This window comes from Hyperolius riggenbachi, chromosome 4, assembly GCF_040937935.1.
Source record: "Hyperolius riggenbachi isolate aHypRig1 chromosome 4, aHypRig1.pri, whole genome shotgun sequence".
NCBI lineage: Eukaryota > Metazoa > Chordata > Amphibia > Anura > Hyperoliidae > Hyperolius > Hyperolius riggenbachi.
The window spans coordinates 404,752,654-404,774,289 of record NC_090649.1 but is presented as its reverse complement, the minus strand read 5'-3'; the positions used below and the strand labels follow the sequence as shown (position 1 = coordinate 404,774,289).

The 21,636-nt window shown below is 45.5% G+C and overlaps 1 protein-coding gene across 2 annotated transcripts in view; it reads left to right on the top strand.

The window, feature by feature from the left end:
* The window catches only part of APLF (aprataxin and PNKP like factor), a 369,988-nt gene that overhangs the window by 288,173 nt on the left and 60,179 nt on the right, over positions 1-21,636 (top strand). For both annotated transcript variants that reach the window (XM_068232307.1, XM_068232306.1), the window contains one exon: positions 13,799-13,924. In XM_068232307.1, coding sequence (XP_068088408.1) covers positions 13,799-13,924 — 126 coding nt within the window. The remainder of the gene's footprint in view (positions 1-13,798; positions 13,925-21,636) is intronic.

Genomic DNA, 21,636 nt, shown 5'->3' with positions numbered 1-21,636 from the left:
TACACATACAATCAAAATCTGGACTCAACCCTTTTTAAGCGAATCTTCAATTTTTTATTTTTCCTTGTCATTCCAACAAGCGATGATACAGCAACAAACAAGCACGGTGCTTGTTTGTTGCTGTATCACCGCTTGTTGGAATGACAATAAAAAAAATTGAAGATTCGCTTAAAAGGGACGAGTCCAGATTTGGATTGTATGTGTATGGACATTATGCTATGGGAGGCTTGATGAACCGCCTGCCTTTATCTGTGACTCCCCGTATGATATTGACCAGAACCTGAGGCCTGCAGTCATTTTTATATTGGTTAGCCTCCATATCCCTCTCACCTCTGCTTCCCTTTAACTATTTTGCGACTGCCTAACGCAGCCAAATGCTTCAGAACTCATTGGACAACGCTTCACAGGGCAGATGGACAATGACCCAAAGCATACTGCAAAAACAGCCAAAGAGTTTTTGAAGGGAAAAAAGTGGAATGTTATGCAATGGCCAAGTCAATCGCCTGACCTGAATCCGATTGAGCATGCATTTCACTTGCTATAGACAAATCTGAAGGGAAAATGCCCAGGGGTCTAGTCCTGGGAAAAGAAGTGAGTGGACTCACTTGGAGAACCCCTGCGGCGCTCCAAAAATGGGTGTGGCCAAGCACACCGTGGGCGTGGTCATGGGTGGGGCCAAATATACATGACCTTAGCAGTGATGTAAAAGGTCTGCCAAGGAAGTTTGAGCTCTGCCGTAGTGTATCCCCCAAAAATAGATGTAATCTGACAGCATTTCACCAAAAAGACACATAATCTGGTAGAAGTTCCTCCAAAATACAGATAATATGGAAGTGGTCCCCCAAAAATAGACAATGTGGCAGCAGCAGTTCCACCAACATACACATCATTTGGAAGCAGTTCCCCAAAATACTCGAAACCTGGCAGCGGATCACCCGAAGGACATATAATCTGGCAGTAGTGGTCCCCCAAACATACACAATCTGGCAGCAGTTCCCCAAAATACACGTAATCTGGCAGCAGCCGTTCTCCTAACATACACATAATCTGGCAGCTGTTCCCCAAAATACATAACAGCGGTTCCACAAAAATGCAAATAATCTGACAGCAGTTCCCCCAAAATAGGTACCCCCAGGTAGCCAGGTCTATAGGTGTCCCCAGTATAAGTAGCCATAAGTATAGTAGTCCCCAGTATATGTAGCCAGAGGTATAGTTGCCCAGTATATGTAGCCAGGGGTATATGTGCCCAGTATATATAGCCAGGGGTATATGTGCCCAGTATATGTAGCTAGAGGTATATGTGCCCAGTATATATAGCCAGGGGGTATATGTGCCCAGTATATGTAGGCAGGGGTAAATGTGCCCAGGTAGCCAGGTGTGCCCCCAGCAGGAGGGGAGCAGCGCAGAGAAGGCGAGCTATGGGGACAGCGGGGAAGGGCGGACATCTCCCCCCCTCCCCCCCCCCTTCCCTCACCTTCATGCTCCCCTTCCTGCCTCTCCCCTCCAGTGTTTTGAAATGTCGGGCCCAGCGGTATATGTGCCCAGTATATATAGGCAGGGGTATATGTGCCCAGTATATATAGGCAGGGGTATATGTGCCCAGTATATATAGCCAGTGGGATATGTGCCCAGTATATATATAGCCAGTGGGATATGTGCCCAGTATATATAGGCAGAGGTATATGTGCCCAGTATATGTAGCCAGTGGGATATGTGCCCAGTATATGTAGGCAGGGGTATATGTCCCCAGTATATGTAGGCAGGGGTATCTGTGCCCAGTATATGTAGGCAGGGGTATATGTCCCCAGTATATGTAGGCAGGGGTATATGTGCCCAGTATATGTAGGCAGGGGGTATATGTGCCCAGTATATGTAGCCAGGGGTATATGTGCCCAGTATATGTAGCCAGGGGTATATGTGCCCAGTATATGTAGCCAGGGGTATATGTGCCCAGTATATGTAGCCAGGGGTATATGTGCCCAGTATATGTAGCCAGGGGTATATGTGCCCAGTATATGTAGTCACGGGTATATGTGCCCAGTATATGTAGCCAGGGGTATATGTGCCCAGTACATGTAGGCAGGGGTATATGTGCCTAGTATATGTAGGCAGGGGTATATGTCCCCAGTATATGTAGGCAGGGGTATATGTCCCCAGTATATGTAGGCAGGGGTATATGTGCCCAGTATATGTAGCCAGGGGGTATATGTGCCCAGTATATGTAGGCAGGGGTAAATGTGCCCAGGTAGCCAGGTGTGCCCCCAGCAGGAGGGGAGCAGCGCAGAGAAGGCGAGCTATGGGGACAGCGGGGAAGGGCGGACATCTCCCCCCCTCCCCCCCCCCTTCCCTCACCTTCATGCTCCCCTTCCTGCCTCTCCCCTCCAGTGTTTTGAAATGTCGGGCCCAGCGGCTAAAGTGGGCGGAGACTTACCGCGTTCCAGTCGCAAGGGACGCTCCGCTCTGTGTGCGGCTAGTCTGGTCTTCTAGCCGCACACAGAGCGGAGCGTCCCTTGCGGCTGGAAGAAGGCGGAAAGTCTCCGCCCACTTTAGCCGCCGGGCCCGACATTTCAAAACACCGGAGGGGAGAGGCAGGAAGGCGAGCACGAAGGTGAGGGAAGGGGGGGAGATGTCCGCCCTTCCCCGCTGTCCCCATAGCTCGCTTTCTCTGCGCTGCTACCCTCCACACAAGCCAGGGTGAACGGCGTCCACGCTGAAGAAAAAGTGGGTGGACGCCGTTCACCCGCATCCACGCAGCACTCGACTCCTGAAAATGCACCAAGAACAAGAAGGAACTGAAGACCGTTGCATTAGAGACCAGGCAGAGCATCACCAGGGATGAAACCCAGCGTCTGGTGTGTCTATTTGTTCCAGACTGTAATTGACTACAAAGGATTTGCAACCAAGTATTAAAAAGTGAAAGTTTGGTTTACAATTATTATTCTGTCCCATTACTTTTGGTCCCTTAACAAGTGGGAGGCACATAGGCAAACTGTTGTAATTCCCTAAAATTTAAGCTGATAGTCTACAGTTAAAGAACATTGTGTTTGTTTCATTTTGAATCTATTGTGGTTGTGTATAGAGCCAAAAATGTTAGAATTGTGTCGATGTCCCAATATTTATGGACCTGACTGTGGTTTTCTTGTGCATTACTTGGACCATACACTTCCTATTGCTATGTTGCCTTAAAGAGAATCTGTATTGTTAAAATCACACAAAAGTAAACATACCAGTGCGTTAGGGGACATCTCCTATTACCCTCTGTCACAATTTTGCCGCTCCCCGCCGCATTAAAAGTGGTTAAAAACAGTTTTAAAAAGTTTGTTTATAAACAAACAAAATGGCCACCAAAACAGGAAGTAGGTTGCTGATGTACAGGTTGATGTACAGTATGTCCACACATAGATAATACATCCATACACAAGCAGGCTGTATACAGCCTTCCTTTTGAATCTCAAGAGATCATTTGTGTGTTTTTTCCCCCCTGCATCTCTCATGCACTGAAGTTTCAGGCTGCTCTTTTCTTCCTGCAAACAGCTTTGCCCTTGTCTGTAATTCCTCACTATATGAAAGCCCAGCCAGCTCAGAGGATGATTTATCCAGCTTGTAAAAGATAAGAGAGAAGAGAGAAGCTGCTCTAATCTAAATAACACACAGGCAGTGTGCATAGAGGGGCCTGGAAGGGGGAGTTTATAGCAGAACCACAACACTGAAGAACTTGGCAGCCTTCCAGACACAGGCCTGACAAGTCTGACAAGAGAGAGATAAGTTGATTTATTACAGAGACTGTGATAGTACAAAGTGCTGCAGTAAGCCAGAACACATTAGAATAGCTTTTGGAACTTGTAGGATGATAAAAAACAGGATGCAATTTTTGTTACGGAGTCTCTTTAAGTTTTCTCACTGAGAAATAAAGCTGCTCCTTCAATGTCACCAATATGTCAGCAATCAACAGCAGGGCTCCTGCCGCTACCGAATCTGCTATAATGTTAATGCAGTCAGGCGATTCCTCTGTAGCTGTAATAGCAAGTCCCCCAGTAGTACAGGAGCTTATGTCCATCATTCCCAATGTTTGTAGGTCATTGTGACATTTTTATCTATTCTAGCTGTTAAGTCTGATTTTCAAAAGTTATAATACTTTTGAAAAACTAAACTGTCTACAGAATGGAGTTTTTGCATTTCTGAAATAAGGCAGAGCTTTTCTGTACCTTATTGTTGTTGCAGTGTGGAGTACGTCTGTGATTCTATTGGTCATACGATTTACTTGAAAATATGTAATCTTTCACACGTTTAACTCTTATTCAAGCCCCAGGTATGTATATTTTCTTTATAATCACTCATCTCAGGTACACTTTAAAGGACAGATGTGAAGAGTTAAAAAAAAAAAATCTAGTTACCCGTGGCTTCCTCCAGCCCCTGGCAGCCGATATGTTCCTCGCCACAGCTCTGCTTCCAGCCGGTGTCCCCTCCGTTACAGATGCCAACCGGCATCTAATTCGCCTGCGCGAGCACCGCTCACAGCCACGCTCACGTGGTCTGGAGTGTTCTGCGCAGGCTCAGAACTACTGCGCCTGCACAGTGCAATTCCAGACCACGTCATTGTGGTCACAGGCCCAGTAGATGCCGATCTGGTGAGGTCAGCATCTGCAATGGAGGGGACCCCGAGCCACCGGCTGGGAGCTGAGCTGGGGTGAGGGCACAGGACACCTACCAGGGGTTAGAGGAAGCCCCAGGTAAGTAAATCTTTATTTTCTTCCGACCTCTTCTTTAAGGAAGCTCCAGGTAAGTATGGAACCTGAGATGCTACTGCGATCACTTGTTTATACCTAACACGTCACCATAGATTTGCTTTGCTTCATAATCCGTGTGGGAGGCACGTATTATGTGGCAATGCACTGCAGAGTTTGCAGCAGGCTTGCAGCAATTGTGTTCATTCCGTTGCACTACGTTGTGCTGCAATCGTATACAAACCTTGCAAAGAACTGCGGCGGGGGATAGTACCGCAACACATGGTGACACTGTAAGTGTGAAAGCAGCTTTAACCCCCAGAGACCCAGTGTTGTAATATTACAACATCACATTTAAGGCTACAAAAATAAACCCTCCCCCATTTTTTTCTTTTTAAAACTTCATGTACATTACTAATAGAACCTATTGTTCAGTTCTGCAACACCATTGGATGGTTGAATGTGTAAATAGGTCTGTTTATCTGGCCATGAAGTCATACAACCCTGTTGCCTGCTTTAGAGTACATCATCTTGTTGTTTTGGACGGGATACATCAGGACTTAAAGTAAGTAAAAAGCTTGAAATATTTTTTTATGTGATCATTCATATGTGTAGATCATGCAGATTTTATGACATCATTGAATATACTGATTTTAAGAGATTTAGAGCTGGTTATTTCTATGTTGTAATTTTACAACAGTGGGTCAAAGTGATAGCAAGGTTTTGTCTGCACTTTAAACTTGAGAAGGTGATACATCTCTAGGAGGTGAGGATTACAGTGTTTGCATGTCTAATTGAACAATAGGTCTACTTGATAGAAGTTGTGGAATGGAAAGTGTGAAGTTTTAGGAACATGTGAATCTTTGCATTAGAATAATTAGTTAATTTGCTTTGTAGTTACTTAGCTTTTCTTTCAACTTTCAGAATGTCTGAAACCAAGAAAAACCAAATCATGTATAGTGTGCACAGATTCAAGTGACGAAGAGGAATATGGAGTTATCGGTGAAGTGGACAAGGAAAATAAATTACCCGATGACCACCTAACTTCTGATGTTCAAATCATCCCAACAGAGGCAGAACATCCTGATGCCAAGACTGGGCCCCGTGACAGATATCGATGGCTGAAAAAGAATTTCATCTCTCCCAGTACTGATTTTTCTGGTCAGGATGTCAGTAATGATGTCCATTCCCTCTGCACACCACTGGAGTACTTTCAGAAGTTTGTGACAGAAGATATGATCAACGCTCTGGCAGATAACACAAATCAGTACAGTTTTCAGAAGAAAGGATCATCTATAAACACAAACACAAAGGAAATAGAGCAGATGATTGGCATGTATCTGAAGATGGGTCTTGTCCAAATGCCTGGAGTCCGTATGTACTAGGAAGCAGACACAAGATACAGTCCTGTCGCTGATGTAATGTCACGAAACAGATTCCAGTCTCTGTTGACATCATTACATTTTGTGAACAATCTAACCGTGTCTGAGATGGAACAAAAAAGTGACAAACTCTGGAAACTCAGACCATGGCTTGATGCTTTCAGAGAGAAATGCCTAAAAGTGGTCCCTGAAGAACATAACTCTGTTGATGAAATGATGATCCCTTTCAGGGGGAGATTCAGCAGCATCAAACAGTACATGCGTGGCAAGCCAAACCCATGGGGGTTCAAGCTGTGGGCAAGGACTGGAATCTCTGGTATACTTTGTGATTTTGATGTGTACCAAGGCAGTGTGAATGGAATACGGGCAAGATCTGAACTTGGACTATCAGGGGATGTTGTGATGAAACTTGCTTCCACACTTCCACATAGTCGCAACTACAAGATCTACGCAGACAACTTTTTCACCAGCATCCCATTGATAGTTAGGCTGCTGGATTGTGGAATTCATTACACAGGAACAGCTAGACAAGTGCGCCTTCCAAACTGTAATCTTGAGGATGAGAAAAGCTTGAAGAAAAAGGGAAGAGGAAGCTTTGATGTCAGAGTGGAGTCAAATCACAACATTTTGTGCTGTGAAATGGTTTGACAACAGACAGGTTACACTTGTGTCTTCCTTTGCTGGCCCACAACCAGTGGAGAAGATTCAACGCTGGGACAAAACTGCCAAAAGATTTGTTGAAGTTGAGAGGCCTTATATCGTGGCTGCCTATAACAAATTCATGGGCGGAGTGGATTTGTTACTCATTTGCAGCAAAATACAAGTTTCCACTGAAGTCCTGCCGCTGGTACCTTTACATCTTCTGGCACACCATTATCCTAGCTGTGATCAATGCTTGGCTCCTGTACAAAAGGGACTGCAAAGCTTTGGATATCCCAAAGAAACAGATGCTAAACAGGAGAATGTTTCAGGCCCAGTTGGCATCTTCTCTTATCCTGATCGGAACGGCTGGGTCAGTGTCAAAGCGAGGGCGACCATCTGCAAGCCCAGTTTCATCAAGAGGGGGCACCTTGGCTTTCCAAAAGAGGCAGTTTACAGATGATGGAGGTTCTTCAGCTGCCATGACAGCCAAAAAGTAAAATGCACACCCTCCAAAGGAAGTTTGCAAGGACATGATTGGACATTTTCCCATCAAAGCCGATAGAGGACGGTGCCGACACTGTGCAAAAGGCTATACCAACACACTTTGCAGGAAGTGCAATGTTCGCCTCTGCTTTTCAGAGCAAAATAACTGTTTTTGGAACTACCATAACTGAATAAATGAACAAATAAAACATGCACATATAGGGCTCGATTCACAAAACCGTGCTATGAAGATAGCACAAGTGCTATTTTTGCACTAGTGCTATTTCATAGCGTTGCCGTTTTTGCCCGTATTTGCGCTAACATGAATTTTTTTGTGCAAAAACATGAAATTTCTTGATTACCGCTGATAGAAGTCAATGGGCGCTTCACAGGGAAAAATTTGCGTTTTAGCGCTAAGCGCAAAAAAATAACGTTTACACACAAACAAATTCACGTTAGTGCAAAAACGCAAAAAAAAGGTGTGAAAAAGGCTGTGCTATGTGTTTTCATGGTTTAGTGAATCAAGCCCATAGTCTGGGTCCAATTTTTTTTATGATACTCATTTTTTGTATTAAATTGATAATAAAAATTACTTTTTTCTTTATTACACTATTGTTGTTGTGTATATACATAAACTTAGGTGGGTCTTTCTTTATAAGCTGTAAAGTACAAATAAACTTTTAATTATTCCTTACATGTGTTCAGAGAGAGAGTGACACTATTGAAATTCTGCTACCTTACAGGCCCAGCGTTGCAATTTTACAACATCCTCCCCAAAAGTTACTAAAATGTCAAAATAAAAAAAAACCACTAATTTAAGGATCACAAGCCTCCTATAACAACATGTGAACGTTCGTAAAAAAATTTTTAAGTTTTTTTCTAAATTTGGGTCTCTGGGGGTTAAGCTGCATAGCTCTGAAAAATAGTAATTGGAGCAATATTTTGATTTCCTAGAAATCTTAATGTTATCGTGAGAAATCCCTTATAGGGTGACACTGCGCTACTGCTTTGCCGATCGCTAATGAACGGCAAGTGCAGCTCAATAGCCCCCAGTGTGAACCAGCCCTTAGGGCTGGAACCCACTAGAGCGTTTTGGTTTTTTTTGAGCATTTGGGACCACTTCCAATTGCTAGCGATTTCCCTAAACTCTTTTTTATATAGCAGAGGACCTGGAAGTGCAGTTTACTAATACTCTGCTGCTGATTTCATCCACCTCTCTTCCTGCCGCCATGATTCTGCCTTTCTCTGCCAGTTCCTCCTCTAGTTGCTAGTTACCCACGGGATGCAAATCAAACCCTAACACTCTTAGGCCTCATTCAGACTATTGGCAGTGCGTATAGTGTGTGACACGCAAGAACGGTAGAAGGGCTTAGAAAGCCTTTCTTCCGTTCCCATCATATGTGCTGCGTACTAGTGCAATGCGCTATCGCACTGCTGAAAGCATTTTTTCGGGAATCGCACCGCAGATCCATTCATCGTAGTGAATGGGATCAGCAGCGCATAGTTGCGCAGATGGCTTGGATCGTACGTGTTGCATTCCGATCGCACAGCCATAGGCGCTAAATGATCTGAACGACGCCTTACACAGCTCTCTGCACATTGTCTCCTCCATGCATTTCCTCACTCATTTCCAGATACCATCCCACCAGCAACCTTCGATCCTCGCATGAGACCCTCCTGTTCCTCTAGTTTTGTCCCCTCCTCACACTCACATCTGGAACTTCTCACAAGTTTTGCCTCTCCTTTTGAACTCCCTACCACACCTTGGCCACTATGCTCTAAGCCTAGAATCTCTTTCAGAGAAATCTGCATAAAATGTCAAAACTCACTGTCTCATCCGCTAGATTCCATACCACCATGCCTAGTCTTTCCACCTGCTACTCTCTAAGGTCTCTGGGACAGAGTCTTCCCCATAGTGTTTCTCAACTCTGCTGACTTTATTCTCTCAAATAAATATACTGTATATTCTGGCGTATAAGACTACTTTTTAACCCTTGAAAATCTTCTGAAAAGTCAGGGGTCGTCTTATACGCCGGATGTCATTGATGCCGGGTGATGCACCCTATCCTGTTACCGCATCTCAGATCTCGCTGCTGAGGACAGTAGTGAAGTGGCGCAGGCGCACATGTGCGATATCTGAGAGGCAGAGAAGGAGGTAAATAGGATACAAGGGTGGGCCAGACGGGTGAAAGAGGCGTGTTTTATGAGCACCATGCAATCTATTCTTCCATACCGCTCTGATAAACAGGTAGACAAGGAGAGCTGACCAGTCCACTTAGGGAGAGGGAGAGTTGACCAATCCAACCAGTCAATCGCGTATATACTGTTATATACTAGGTTCCACATACAGTTAGGGTTGCAACGGTATGAAATTCCACGGTATGATAACCGTAAAAAAAAATACCACGGTATGACGGTATTACGGTATACGGTATTATACAATTATTTGGACCCGGGACCCCCCCCCCCTTACATTAAATAATGTGCCGGTCCACCCCAGTGTGGGGTTCCCCACTCCCTCTGGAACTGTAAAATGGCTCACCCTGCTCCTGCAAAAGTCCTGGTGGCGTAAGACATAGGTGTAGCCAGTAGTAGGTGGCCGTAGCATAGGTAGCCAGGAATAAGTGTAGCCAGTAGTAGGTGGCCATAGCATAGGTAGCCAGGGATAGGGTGTAGGCAGTAGTAGGTGGCCGTAGCATAGGTAGCCAGGGATAGGGTGTAGCCAGTAGTAGGTGGCCGTAGCATAGGTAGCCAGGGATAGGGTGTAGTAGGTGGCCGTAGCATAGGTAGCCAGGAATAAGTGTAGCTGGTAGTAGGTGCTGGCAGCATAGGTAGCCAGGGATAGGGTGTAGGCAGTAGTAGGTGGCCATAGCATAGGTAGCCAGGGATAGGTGTAGGCAGGATAGGTGGCGGTAGCATAGGTAGCCAGGGATAGGTGTAGGCAGGATAGGTGGCGTTAGCATAGGTAGCCAGGGATAGGTGTAGCCAGTAGTAGGTGGCCCAAGCATAGGTAGCCAGGGATAGGGTGTAGGCAGTAGTAGGACTCGAGGCCGTAGCATAGGTAGCCAGGAATACATGTAGCTAGTAGTAGGTGGCCGCAGCATAGGTAGCCAAGGATAGGGTGCAGGCAGTAGTAGGTGGCTGTAGCATAGGTAGCCAGGAATAGGGTGTAGGCAGTAGTAGGTGGTTGTAGCATAGGTAGCCAGGGATAGTGTGTAGGCAGTAGTAGGAGGCCGTAGCATAGGTAGCCAGGAATATGTGTAGCTGGTAGTAGATGGCCGCAGCATAGGTAGCCAGAGATAGGGTGCAGGCAGTAGTAGGTGGCTGTAGCATAGGTAGCCAGGGATAGTGTGTAGGCAGTAGTAGGAGGCCGTAGCATAGGTAGCCAGGAATATGTGTAGCTGGTAGTAGGTGGCCGCAGCATAGGTAGCCAGAGATAGGGTGCAGGCAGTAGTAGGTGGCCGTAGCATAGGTAGCCAGGGATAGGTGTAGGCAGTCATAGGTGGCCGTAGCATAGGTAGCCAGGGATAGGTGTAGGCAGTCATAGGTGGCCGTAGCATAGGTAGCCAGGGATAGGTGTAGGCAGTCATAGGTGGCCGTAGCATAGGTAGCCAGGGATAGGTGTAGGCAGTCATAGGTGGCACAAGTGGAAAGAAAGAGTGCCGGCGATGTAATACTGCCTAAAATTTGCCCAGCTTACCAGTACTGTTTGTAGAGCTTGGACCGGGCATTGAGTGGCAGCAGGATAATGAAGAATGGCATAGGGATATCAGAGAACATTCAGCGCTTCAGCGCGCAATACTGAAGAGGCAGATTTTAATTCAAAGGCTGTCTCTTGATTGGCCGTGATGGGCGGGACAGGAGCCCCGTTACTGAGCCAATCACTGCTCTCGCTCTTCTGCTGCGTGTGCGCTCCAGCCGATGGGGAAGCAGTCTCTGCGTTCCAGGTGCGTCATCATAGGACGCGCATCCCATCCGGCACCTGCGCAGTGCATCAGCAAGCCTCCCGCAACCAGAAAATAGCTTCGGGAGCTTGCTTTTCATGGAGGTAGACAGGGAAATGTGAACAGCGGCAGTGGCGGCGATGCGGAAGTGGCGGCGATGCGGAAGCTGCGAAAGGCAACGGGAAAAACCGGTATTTTGCAAATGTGCATGGTATGATTACCATGCACATTGAAACCGTGATATACCGTAATACCGGTATATCGCGGCAACCCTACATACAGTACAGCACCAGTATCTGTTCATACATAGCACCAGTATATGATGTTTTTTTAATTTTTATTTGGTGTGCGTTGGAAGAAGGGTAGTCTTATACGGCGAGTATATCCCAAACTCTATATTTTAACTGGAAAAGTTGGGGTCTCGTCTTTTGCGCCCAGTCGACTTATACGCCGGAATATACGGTATGTCTGTATTGCTTGATGTTTTTATACTGCACATGAAGTATTTTTGTATTTTGTACTTGTGGTCCTGTATATTTGAATGTATTGTACATAAGCTATACAGTAAGACCCCCATTATCGGCACAGACAGGGATTGCCTGAAGCCAATATGTGTTTGTGCTGTTTGCTTGAGAAGTCAAGAACCGTTGTACCAACATTTCAGCATACCCATCAAAATAGCATATAAATGCTACTGAGCATGTGCAAAGTCATGCATGCCATATCTTAACCCCATAATACTGATCATCAGCACTAACCTTGCAACCAGAGTTAGCAGCCTGGGTCCTGGTGTGCAATGTCCACTAGCCAAGTGGACATAGAGTTAGAATAAAAAGTTGTCTGAGCGAAGCGAGGACCAAGCCTGCAGCCCAGCGAGCGAAACGAGCAAGGGGACACTGATTCTATGTATGCTGCTTTTACAATATATGTTGATTTTTTTGGTACACCGGCTCTAAAATAACACTAACCTCGCCCCCCCCCCCCCCCCCCCCCCCCCTTCCCGTGCAGAGCTGTGTGCAGCATAAGAAATTTACAAATCCTCTGGGTGCCATCTTAATAATCCGAACATAATAATTCAAACATTTGTATAGCGCTTTTCTCCTGTCTGACTCAAAGCGTTCAAAAGCTGCAGCCACTGGGACGCGCTCAAGAGGCCACCCTGCAGTGTTAGGGAGTCATGCCTTGAACTCCTTACTGAATAGGTACTGACCCTAGCCAGGATTCAAACCCTGGTCTCCCATGTCAAAGGCAGTTCCCTTAACCAGTACTCTATTCAGCCACTTCTACACTTCTTGCAGCTGCTTTGCTGCATCCTGTGTGTGCGACTCCCGAAGCATGCATGTGACCCAATGCAGGTCAGGTTACACGCTGGGAGCCATACATGGACTGGGAGCTGCAGAAAGTATAGAAGAGTGGAGGTTTTTTAAGTTGCTTCTTCTGCGCAAAGCTATGGTAAACACTACAATTCTAATCCCCGGTTTCCTTCTCAGGCATGTTGGTTGGTTGGTTGAGCCTGCTTCTGGTGTGCAAAGCCCTGGAAATCACTAAAGTTCCGCCCCCTGTTCTTCCTTCCGGCATGCCGGTTGGTTGAGACTGCTGGATTCCCGAGTTCCAGATAGCAGGGGTTTTTCTGTATATGTATTTATGCTGCCCACTATTGTCTGTTACTCTGTATAATACCATGGAAGGTGTTGATGCTATATGAATTAAACATTCCAACGGGCTTAACTAGAAATCACTGGGCCCCCCTGCAAAACTTTGGATGCGCTCCACATTCTGCACAGGTAACCTGAGAACCAATGTTATTCAGTTGGCTAGTGCACACTTGAAAGTGTTTTCCCCATGCAGATAAAAACAGCAGTGAAACACTGCACGCATTTTTTCTATCAATTACATTAGCTTCGGTGATAAAACGTGCATGTTTTTACACATGGTGTGCAGAAAATGCATACAGAAAACCAACAGACGAGAGTGCTCTCAACCTCGGCTTATTACACTCACTTTGTCCACCTCTGATGAAGCAGAACTGGCTCTGCAGACTTCTCCAGCATCACTACAGTACACAGTGCTTGGGGAGTGGTAGAGAGGTTGGAGGCAGGGCTTTGTACACAAGAGCCTGCTGCACACTAAATAGGGACTGTCTACAAAACTTTGTATGATTTGTAATCAGTGGCTGAGTAGATGCAGTCATTAGAAGAATTGTGCAGAGAGCAGAACGTTTTTTCCCTCAGTGCCCAGACTCCTCAAGCATCACTACAGTACACAGCACTTGTACAAAGGATGGGGTAGAGAAGTGCTGTACACTAGACCCTACTGAATAGGGACTGTCTACAAATCTTTGTATGATTCCTCATCAGTGGCTGAGCAGATGCATTCATTAGAACAATTTTGCAGAGAGCAGAACGTTTATATCTCTTCTTGCCTTTAGTTGTCAGTCTCTCAGGACAGGGAAAAGAAACTTCTCCCCCCATGGGGCCCCCTGAGGCTTCTGACCCCCCACCCCCTTCCCTGCAGCTACATCCCTTGCAGGGTCTATTGTTACGCCCCTGCATTCTAATAATGCAATAGTAATCACATCTGCTTAAATAGTTAAGCTCAGACTGATTCCTTGTTATCTTTATAGGAAGAATCCTGTTCACTTTGAGGAGTTTAGTCATCCTGGAGACAGCGATTATCATGTGGCAGAGAGTGGCAGTCAGGATGACGCTGATGATCGTCCCGAGTGTCCCTATGGAATTGACTGTTACAGGTAAGAGCAAAACTGCTTGTCTTCATGTACTCTGACAGAAGGATGCCTCATTATGTACACAGCTTTATTCAACTTTATTCAACAGTGACACTGCAAGTAGCAATCACTCAGCTTCTCTTCTAGGATGTATAATGTATTGTGTAATCATCTCACATTGGGCTTGAAGACTAATGCTAGTTCTAGATCTCTGCTTGTACAGTATATAGAAACAAAAGCATTATAAAGTCAGTACCTAATAGAGAGCTAACTTATCTTCTTTTTTCCTCAGAAACACAAAATGGTTGTTTAGAGGAGTCATCAGGCAAAAAAAAAAATGAGTTTCACTTACCTGGGGCTTCTACCAGCCCCATGCAGCCATCCTGTGCCCTCGTAGTCACTTACTTCTGCTCTGGTCTCCCTCCGGCAGCTAGTTTAGTTTTCGCTGACCTCGGGGTCGGCGGGACACATTGCGTACATTTTTACGCATTCCCGCTGGTGCAGTAACATTAACACATACATTTTTACGTGTGAGTGGTTCCATGCGTACATTTTTACGCGTTGAACCGCTAACGCGTAAAAATGTATGTGTTAATGTTACTGCACCAGTGGGAATGCGTAAAAATGTACGCAATGCGGCCCGCCGACCCCGAGGTCGGCAAAAACGAAACTAGCTGACGGAGGGGGACCAGAGCAGAAGTAAGTGACTACGAGGGCACAGGATGGCTGCATGGGGCTGGTAGAAGCCCCAGGTAAGTGAAGCTCATTCTTTTTTTTTTTTTTTTTGCCTGATGACTCCTTTAACCTACCTGGCGTTCAGATTCTGCTGGATTTCTGTGCAAAAAGTGATCCAGTTAACCACTTCCCCGCCCCTGTACAGTATATCTACGCCCCTTTAAACGGTACTTCCGTGCCTGGAGTGTAGATATAGGTACTCCCACAGCCGCTGTCCGCATTCCTGCTCGCTCATGCACACGCTCCCCTGCTCGTTCATGTTGCCGCCCCCTTGCCCAGAGATTAATGAATGAGAACGCAGTTCCCATTTATTGATCTAACTCCCCGTAGCAATGATCGGCAGCTTCTATGAGAAGCCGCATGATCATTGTGAAAAAATCCTCAGTACACTTCCTGTAAGCGTACATAGTTTAAAAAAAAAAAAAAAAACATTAAAAAGCACTGAGGCCATGTTGTGGCCAAATAGTAAAATTACATCAAAAAACTTTTTTGTTCATTAAAAGCATTTTTTTTTTACTTTAAAAAATAACCATTTCCCTGCCACACTCTCCCTAAGGTACCCAAACATTTTTATTTGTAATGAAAAAAAAAATTGACAATAAAAAAAATGCATAAATAGTTGCCTTAGGGACTGAACTTTTTTAATATGTATGTCAAGAGGGTATATTACTGTTATTTTTTTAATTATGGGCTTGTTAATAGTGATGAACGCAAAACTGAAAAAATGCTCCTTTATTTCCATATAAGATATTGTGATAGGGACATAATTTAAACCGTGTAATAACCGGTACAAATGGATTAATAAATTACCGTATTTTCCGCCGTATTAGACGCTCCGGAATATAAGACGCACCCAGTTTTAGAGGTCAAATCCAGGTAAAAAAAATGTATATACTAAACCTTGTGCGCGCATGTTCCAGGAGCATCTAGTACATGTTCCCCCCCAAATGGTGTCCTTCTGTGTCCCTAATGTGTCCTCTGGAGTCCTCCTGTGTCCCTTATGTGTCCTCTGGAGTCCCCCTGTGTTCCTTATGTGTCCTCCTGTGTCGCTTTAAGGGTCTTCCACTCTCCCCTTATGTGTCCTCCTGTGCCCTCTTCAGTCCCTCATTTGTCTCTGGTGCTGGGCAGCTTACTTCAAACATTCCCCTGGGACAGCAAACATGGAGTCCCCTGCGTGCCCAGTTCTCTCCCTGTTTGTAACCACTACCCCCCGTAGTGCTTAAGTGATCGGCAGCCCGGCTTACTTCAGTCCATGCGCCCAGGCATTGCCGACATCCGAGTCCCCCCGCAGCTAGCTCTAGTGAAAGTCTTGTACTGATGATGCAATCAGTTTCACTAGAGCTAGCCATGCGGGGACTCGGATGTCGGCAATACCCGGGCGCATGGACTAAAGTAAGCCGGGCTGCAGATCACTTCAGCACATGGGGGGGGGGGGGGGTCAGCAGAGAAGGGGGTAACGGTTACAAACAGGGAGGGAGCTGGGCACGCAGGAGACTCCATGTCTGCTGTCCCGGGGGAATGTTTGAAGTAAATAAAAAAGTTAGCAGTAGGTTGGCACTACAGCCATAGGGCATTAATGTTGAGCTGTGCAAAGTAGTGGTATGCCACGTGTCTAATGGATGCCCACAGCGTGCTCTAGCAAAAATAGTCCATAACCTAGGCATCTGTAGAGGTGAGAAATAGCTGGCACTGCTGCGATTTGCAAACATTTATTGAACAACTGAATGCATAAAAGGTGTAGTGGATCCATCACAAACAATGAGGCAGCAAACAGTGAGGTATCAAACATACCATTAAGATGTACAGAGGCACGTGTTGGTACGGTGGGTGCAGGGTACAGGAGGTGCCTGACGGCCGTTTCGCACAATGCTGTGCTTCCACGGAGGCTGTACCAGGTACAGCCTTTGCCGTCAGGCTCCTTCTGTACCCTGCACCCACTGTACCACCACGTGCCTCTGTACATCTTTATAATAATAATAATTCCTTTTTTTGTATAGCGCCTTTCTCCTGTCTGATTCAAAGCGCTTGCGAGGCAGCCACTAGAGCGCACTCAGTAGGCAGTAACAGTGTTGAGGAATCTTGCCCAATGAACTCCTTACTGAATAGGTGCTGGCTTACTGAGTAGGAAGAGCCAGGATTTGAACCCAGAACTCCTACATCATAGGCAGAGCCCATAACCATTACACTATCCAGCCACCTTTATGGTATGTTTCATACCTCACTGTTTGATGCCTCATTGTTTGTGATGGTTCCGCTACACCTTTGATGCATTCAGTTGTTCAATAAATGTTTGCAAATCGCGGCAGTGCCAGCTATTTCTCGCCTCTACTGATGTCAATGTTTGAAGTAAGCCGGGCTGCCCGATCATTGCTAAAGCACAGGGGAGAGAGCGAGGCACACGGGCAGCAGGTACATAGAGGCAGGGAATCCCCGACGTGGCGGCAGGTCGGCGGTTCGGAAGTCGGGGATTCCCTGACATTGAGAAAAAGTGCATCTTATATGGCGGAAAATACGGTACATGGATTTTAATTACGGTAGCATGTATTATTTAAAAACTATAATGGCCGAAAACTGAAACATTATTTTTTTCCAATTTTTTTTCTTATTTTCCCGTTAAACATTTTGAATAAAATAATTCTTGGCATAATGTACCACCCAAAGAAAGCCTAATTGGTGGCAAAAAAACAAGATATAGTTCATTTAATTGTGATAAGTAGTGATACAGTTATTGGCGAATGAATGGAAGGACCACTGAAAGGTAAAAATTGCTCGGATGCTCAAGTGGCAAAACCCCCTCAGTTGTGAAGTGGTTAATTTTCATAGCCTTTTTTTCCTGTAACGTACCAAAATGTGTCAAGCGAAGTGTCTAGTATACATTTTGAGTATAATAAAAGCTTGAAACACAAAATCATGTCAAAATATAATTACGTTTAATAATCACAAACAGAAACATTTTGCTCAAATATGAATGAAGATATAGAGTATTTTTTTGCATATAAGATGCTTCAGAATATAAGGCGCACCTAAGTTTAGAGGGCAAAAACCAGGGGAAAAAAAATGTGCTAAGCCTGGTCCATCCATGTTCCAGAAACCTCTTGTAGATGTTCTTCCCCACTTATTGTGTCCCCAGTGTGTCCCCTTCTGTCCCCAAAGGTGAGATATATGGGGGAGCGGGAGACACACAGGGGTGAACATGGCCTATACAGCACAGGAGATTTGGGCGCAGCTGGCGCCACCATAGACCACAATAGGAATTACGGCTATAGCGGCGCACACTGAGTAACTTCTGTGGCGGCAGAAGACGGAGCTGAAGTTAATTTTAAAACACTGTAATTCGGCCTCCAGCAATAGCTGGAAGCTAAATTACATCATTCCCCACCATCCATGTGGACCTGGAGGGGGAATAGTAATTATTGCCGCCGGGACTTGTGCAGGACCAGGAGGTAAGCTGTATATTGGCTTTATCCTGCGCCCAAGTCTCCCGGTGGTAATTTCACACTTACGCCACAAGGGGACACGGAGTCAGCCAGAATCGCTGTGATTGCCAGCGGTGAGGTGAATTGCAGCCCTACACTGTGTTGGGCATACCACCCAGGAGATTAAAGGATTACAGTATAAAGACATTGGTTTTTTTTTTTTTTTTAAAACACACGTTGTTACAGCAGCCATATACAGCATCTTCTCAAAAAATTAGCATATTGTGATAAAGTTCATTATTTTCTGTAATGTACTGATAAACATTAGACTTTCATATATTTTAGATTCAAATACACACAACTGAAGTAGCTCAAGCCTCTTATTGTTTTAATATTGATGATTTTGGCATACAGCTCTTGAAAACCCAAAATTCCCATCTCAAAAAATTAGCATATTTCATCCGACCAATAAAAGAAAATGTTTTTAAAACAAAAAAAGTCAACCTTCAAATAATTATGTTTAGTTATGCACTCAATACTTGGTCGGGAATCCTTTTGCAGAAATTACTGCTTCAATGCGGCGTGGCATGGAGGCAATCAGCCTGTGGCACTGCTCAGGTGTTATGGAGGCCCAGGATGCTTCGATAGCGGCCTTAAGCTCATCCAGAGTGTTGGGTCTTGCGTCTCTCAACTTTCTCTTCACAATATCCCACAGATTCTCTATGGGGTTCAGGTCAGGAGAGTTGGCAGGCCAATTGAGCACAGTAATACCATGGTCAGTAAACCAATTACCAGTGGTTTTGGCACTGTGAGCAGGTGCCAGGTTGTGCTGAAAAATGAAATCTTCATCTCCATAAAGCTTTTCAGCAGATGGAAGCATGAAGTGCTCCAAAATCTCATGATAGCTAGCTGCATTGACCCTGCCCTTGATAAAACACAGTGGACCAACACCAGCAGCTGACATGGCACCCCAGACCATCACTGACTGTGGGTACTTGACACTGGACTTCAGGCATTTTGGCATTTCCCTCTCCCCAGTCTTCCTCCAGACTCTGGCACCTTGATTTCCGAATGACATGTAAAAGTTGCTTTCATCCGAAAAAAGTACTTTGGACCACTGAGCAACAGTCCAGTGCTACTTCTCTTTAGCCCAGGTCAGGCGCTTCTGCCTCTGTTTCTGGTTCAAAAGTGGGTTCATGCTTCCATCTGCTGAAAAGCTTTATGGAGATGAAGATTTCATTTTTCAGCATGACCTGACACCTGCTCACAGTGGCAAAACCACTGGTAAATGGTTTACTAAACATAGTATTACTGGTATTACTGTGCTCAATTGGCCTGCCAACTCTCCTGACCTGAACCCCATAGAGATTCTGTGGGATATTGTGAAGAGAAAGTTGAGACGCAAGACCCAACACTCTGGATGAGCTTAAGGCCGCTATCGAAGCATCCTGGGCCTCCAAAACACCTGAGCAGTGCCACAGGCTGGTTGCCTCCATGCCACGCCGCATTGAAGCAGTCATTTCTGCAAAAGGATTCCCGACCAAGTATTGAGTGCATAACTGAACATAATTATTTGAAGGTTGACTTTTTTTGTTTTAAAAACACTTATTTTATTGGTCGGATGAAATATGCTAATTTTTTGAGATGGGAAATTTGGGTTTTCATGAGCTGTATGCCAAAATCATCAATATTAAAACAATAAAAGGCTTGAACTACTTCAGTTGTGTGTATTGGAATCTAAAATATATGAAAGTCTAATGTTTATCAGTACATTACAGAAAATAATGAACTTTATCACAATATGCTAATTTTTGGAGAAGATCCTGTAGAGCAGGGGTCTCCAACTCGCGGCCCGCGATACAATATTTTGTGGCCCTCGCCGGCAAAATCTTCCTTATAGTTCGCTTCAGTGCTCCCAAGTAATCGACGCATCGCCGCCGCTAAACGAGTGCTGCAGAGCCCCCAAATCGCCCGGGGGGCAATCCGCCGGCATTTCCTGGAAGGGGCAGAACTTTCAGCTTCAGCTCTGCCCCTCCTGACGTCAATCGCCGCATGGATCGCCGCCTCTCCCTGCCCCTCTCTGTGAAGGAAGAGTGAGAGGGGCAGGCAGAGGCAGCGATGCACCGCGATTGTGAAATTCCTTATGCGGCCCAGCCTCATCCTGACTTTGCCTCCTGCGGCCCCCAGGTAAATTGAGTTTGAGACCCCTGCTGTAGAGCATTCAGTGAGTCAATATCCTATATAATGAAATCCCTCTTACTCTGTCCTCCTGTGTGCATGCGTTGTGCCTGGCGCGTATGCTCAGCAGACGGACGGACTGCAGAGAGCAGAGGAGGACAGGCAGGCGTGTGGGTCGCAAACATGTCGGTGGGGGGTTGAATCCAAGGCCTAGCGCCCGTGTTTTAAAGGGCTGGCCTTTTATCTAGTTTTATTAAAAAAGTTTGGACAGTACCATTTAGCTTAAAGGTGTAGTTCCCCCCCCCCCCCCCCCAACTGAAAAAAGGCTTTCGGCTGAGCCATTAGCTCTAAATGCAGCGCCCGCGGCACCCTCTCTGCTCAGCCATAAAGAGTTTTCCCACTCTCCCCAAGGTATTCACAGTGCCAGCATTCCATGTGGAAATGTCCACATACAGTATGCCTAGCAAAACGCCTAAGCCACATGGAGACCACAAGCTCCCTCGCTGCTGTGCTTCTCGCTTTTAAAATGTACATGCCCACTGAGGCTCTATGCTGTCAGCTCCCTGTATTATAGCACAGGAGGGGGGCCTTGCTGTCAGCAGTGGCTTCCTCCTGAGTCTCCTGCAATTGCGTTCCTTTCATTCAGAGGGTGACGGATAGTGCGAGCTAACACTGTTGTACACTGTACCTGTAGGTCATGACTTTGCATCACATGTAGAGTGTTTGCCTATCACGTTGCATCACATGTGGTGTGTTTGCCTATCACATTGCATCACATGTAGTTTGTTTGCTTATCACGTTGCATCACATGTAGAGGTCGATTCACAGCAGTTATCACAAGATCTGCCGCGCGCAAACCTTTTGCACGTGCTAGAGGTTACTCCGTGTGATAAGCAGAGGTTTGCGCGCGATCATATGCGTGTGTTTGCTTATCACATTGCATCACATGCAGTGTGTTTGTCTACAACATTGCATCACATGTAGTGTGCTTGCCTATCACATTGCATTACATGTAGTTTGTTTGCATTAATGTGAACAGCAGTATTGAATTTCTGTGACAAAGTCCACGTCATTGCAATTCTGCAAAGCCTATCGCAATGGATGCAATATAAACTAGATCTAAAGAGTGACCTTTCTTTCTTCCTTTTCTTTTTCTTTAAAGTTTGTACATATTTTTGTTTTGAGAAACATTCGTGCGCAAGCAAATAAACCATGAGAAGAGAACGTGTTTGTTCTTCGTGACTTCTGCTGTTTTATGGAAACAAGACAGTGGTTGCTCAACTGACAGTGTTTATCCGGGTCTGTTTCTGTTCACATCAAACCACTTCTGGACTTTAAATATCTCCTGTTTAGAATGACTGGATACTTAGTGCGCAAGCTGGCATTTGTTCGCGTATAAAAAAAAAT